The sequence below is a fragment of the Elephantulus edwardii genome, unplaced genomic scaffold (assembly GCF_000299155.1).
Source record: "Elephantulus edwardii isolate Elephantulus edwardi_28Jun2011 unplaced genomic scaffold, EleEdw1.0 scaffold00082, whole genome shotgun sequence".
In the NCBI taxonomy this organism is placed as follows: domain Eukaryota; kingdom Metazoa; phylum Chordata; class Mammalia; order Macroscelidea; family Macroscelididae; genus Elephantulus; species Elephantulus edwardii.
In genome coordinates this window covers 5291751-5295927 of record NW_006399832.1, presented here as the reverse complement: position 1 = coordinate 5295927, position 4177 = coordinate 5291751, and the positions used below count along the sequence as shown (strand labels likewise).

The 4177-nt window shown below is 34.4% G+C and overlaps 1 protein-coding gene across 1 annotated transcript in view; it reads right to left on the bottom strand.

Moving 5' to 3' along the window:
* Nucleotides 1-4100: 4100 nt before the first annotated feature.
* PAPD4 (PAP associated domain containing 4) overlaps nucleotides 4101-4177 on the bottom strand; it is a 76738-nt gene continuing 76661 nt past the window's right edge. The window contains exon 14 of the mRNA XM_006889850.1: nucleotides 4101-4175. Within this exon, the coding sequence (XP_006889912.1) occupies nucleotides 4101-4175 (75 nt within the window). The remainder of the gene's footprint in view (nucleotides 4176-4177) is intronic.

Sequence of the window (4177 nt, the reverse complement as noted above, 5' to 3'; positions counted from 1 at the left end):
TCTCAGGGAGGAGTGATAGGGAATGGCAAAGGACACACTGACAAAGGAGATTAATCAGAACTGACTTTGACAAGCACTGTGGCAATTGGACAATTAAAACAGACATTCCGATGGCGGGGGAAGAACAACAAACTGGGGAGGAGGGTAGAGAGAATGGTGCAGCAATGAAGGAATGAAAACCCAAAATCCCTGTAAATGTATGCATCAGCATTGTATTCTTTCTCCGCATCCATTCCGTCTATAAGGAAGTCTGGTGGCTTAATGCGAAGGCGTTGGCTGCCAACACAAGGGTATGCAGCTTAAATTCACTAGCTAGGTTCATGGTAGAAAGATGGACAATTTCCTCCCATGTGATCTATGACCTCTGAAAACTCGCTAATGTGTCAGCCAGCTATAGGTCAGTTTCAATTCAATGGTACACAACAACATTCAGTCTATACACTGAGTAATTATTCAAGAAACTAGACTATATGAAGAAGAATATGAGATTAGGAGAAAGATACACCAACATCTTGTGTTACACAGATGATACAACCTTTCTTGTTGAAAGTGAACACTTGAAGCACATACTGAAGAAAATTGAAAAAACTGCTGTCATATTAAATTATGGATTAAAGCATCAAGGAAGCAAAACATTCTCATAACTGGACCTAAAGGCAATATCATGACAGACGGGGGTAAAGTGTGAAATTGTCAATATTTTCATTTTATTTGGATCCATAATCAACACTCAATGTATCAGCAGTCAAGAAATCAAAATACACATTTTCCTTGGGACAATCTGCTATGAAGGACCTCTCCAATATGTTAAAAGAGCAAGAATATCAATCTAAAGCATGTCTAAAATAAGCCAAGGATATCAGTTAAAAGACTAAGGCATGCCAAATCAAAGCATTCTGTATTGCTTTTTATTGCATCTCAAAGTTAGAAAACAACTAAGACAGAAATACAAATGCCTTTGATCTTTAGTGTTGGTTAAGAGTATTGCAAATACCACAGACTGCCAAAAGGACTAATCTGTCTTGGTGGAAATACAGCCAGTGTATCCCTAAGAGGCAAGAATGGTAAAATTTCAGTGCACATACTTTGGGCACACTGTCAAGAGGGGCCAGTCCTTGGAAAAAGACATCATATTGTAAAGATAGTCAACAACAGAGGAAGACCCTCAACGAGATGGACTGAGAACAATGGGCTCAAACTTGGCAGAGATCATGAGAATGGGGCAGGACAGCGCAAGGTTTTAATCTGTGGTTCATAGGATCATTACAAGCTGTAGTTAAGTGGATGGCACCTAACAACAGTGGAAAAAACAGTGGGGGAAAGTAGGGTCCAGCTTTTACATTGTCCACTAAACCAGGTGAAACATTAACCTGCTTAGTCTAGTGATTTAAAATTAGGTGCAAGAATGAATTTGTAGTTTCTTAAATCTCTCTGCTAAAGCAACATGGTTAAAAAAAAGAGTAGCACTAAGGTTCAGATCAGTAGAAAATGAGAGAACAGGAGCAGCAAAGGTAGAATGCCCCACATACTTACTCAGCCTGGAGAGTTGTGCAGTATATACCACATAGCAGTGTGACAAGGAATTCATTTACTTGAATGCTCAATCAATGCCTATGGAGGCAGCAGTCAAGAAATTAAAGATGTATAAGCACTGGGCAAATACGCTGCAAACGATCTCTTTAAAATGTTAAAAAAGAAAAGGATGTCACTGTGAAGCATATGGTGTGCCTAATCCAAGCCACAGTATTTGTACTTACCTCATATACACACTGTTGTTATGTGTCATCAAATATGAATCCACTATGTCTTCATAGTTTCCTTCATATATGTGGAACAATGAATAAAGGGAGACCAAAGAAGAATTAGGAACTCTGGTGATAAAACATTTAGGTGCTAGCCATAAGGTCAATGGGTTGAACCTACCAGCTACTAAGTTTGTTTATAGCTTGTGAAACCCTCTGGGGTTCTGTCCTACAGGGCTGCTATGAGTTGGAATCAAAATGATGTCATTGAGTTTGTTTTTGAAAGAACTGATGCTTTGAATTATGACACTGATGAGTATAAAATAAGGAATACTGGATTATATCAGAGGAATAAACAAATCTCTTTGAAAAAGTACAACCACAACACTCCTTGGATGTGAGGATGGTTTGCCTCACATAATGTGGACATATTATCAGGAGAAACTGATCCCTGGAGAAGGTTATCATGCTTGTTAAAGCAAAAAGAAGACCTTCAATGACATGGCGTGACACAGGGCCTGCAACAATCGGCTAAAAAACAGTAATGATTGTTGAGGATGGCACAAGACATGACAGTATTTCTCTCTGTGAACACCGGGTCACTATGAATCAAAACCAACTTATTAACACCATCCAACAACTATTATGACTATTATTTATTATTCTTAATGATTATCTGATGTCATCATTAAAATTTTAATTATACTGAACATTACATAATGTGTATTAAAATTAGGAAAGTTCTAAAAAAAGAATTAATATAAAAGGCTTAACTGTTTACAAACTATCAAGCAATAATTATTTTAAAATTTTACCTGATTGGAAAATATCATTCCTAATAACACCAAATAACTAGATGGTAAGTGGTAAGTAGGCTTTATCAAGAATAAAGTTGATTCTAAGCTTCTCTACAATCTAAATAATCAAGCACAATAATAGAATCCAGTTCAAGTCTAGGTACTTATTATCATACTAAAAGGAGAACAGAAGCAAGCATCAATAATGTCCATATATAAACTTTATTTCATTTAACATCATACAAAAATTTAAACTTAAAGAAAATGAAAATATGCACCTTTTACAAGTCAAAGAAAAGCCAAAATCTTAGCATTTGAATTGATCTGCAAAAAACAAATACTTGGAGGTACAAACTGTGCTACAGCAGGTCTAAAAGAGGTGTACACAGTCATTTTTAAAAAGTTAAAACTGGTTTCAAGATTACTTTTTATATTTACATTTACAGGCACTGACCAATTTACAAATATTTACATAAATCAAAAGCAAAAACTTAATAAATGTAGCTTTCTTAGCAGCCACGAGTATGTGGAAAAGAAATACTAAAAAAGATATGTTTACAAACATTAAGCTTTTATGTATAATAATTTTGTCATCTTATTTAAAACATTTTGTAGTGCCTTGCAGCCTAAAAATTCCAGTTTAGATTATAATCCTATAATTGTACACAGAAAAAAAAAGAATCTGATACTATAAATAGGATATAATCTCAACTTCTGATCTTTCCATTTCTGTTGCTTCTTGTCACAGAAAAATAAAGCAGGAAAGCACAAGGTAAGCAAAAGTGTGCATTCCACTAAGCTATTATAAAGCACAGGGGACTTAACCTTTTCAGATTGAATACACTGATTCTTTAAAATAATTCACTAACTGCTGTGGGATACAGAGTTAGTGCTCATATTACAACAGTGCAAAATGTTTCAATGTTTCAACATAAAGTTTAAAGCAATCTCAAGAATACACCAAAAGCTTGTGAGGTATGAATGAAATGCTAATACAAAGAGATACTCAAAGCCTCAGTCTATCCCAATGAGTCAAGTGAAGACTTAAGGCAACTGTCCAGTATTGCAAGCTTCCACAGTGAAATGTAAAATGAAAATGAAAGATTTCTTTTTGCTTCAAGTAACTGAATAGCTGACTTGAATCTTTACTGGAACAGACTTAGACAAATTATCTATCATAGGTTACATTTTAAGAATCAGATCCTTTCCAAAATTCCACTGATCTCTTTAGTATTAGAATGTGGTACAACAAAATGAAGTTTTATCGAAACCTTTTATTTGTTCAGGTAATTCCCTCTAAAATATTTTATATGATCTTCTGATAACACATGTCATAATATTACCAATCATAAATGTAAACATTTTCAAAATACATTTTTAAATCAAAGTTTTATTAGGAAATGTCATAATAAAATATATAATCTTTATGTAAGCATGTCCTTTAAAAAATAAAACATGAAGACAAGAAGAATTTAAAAGAAGCCATGATAGAGGTAAACAAAATGCCATTATGTTACTATTGTTCTTTATTTCTCAGAATTTACTAAGAAACAGAGGCCAGTTATCTTTTCAGGTTAGCAGCTCTTAAAGGTAGTATACTGTTCAAATCTCTCTTGGATTTCAATCTGTGCCATGACT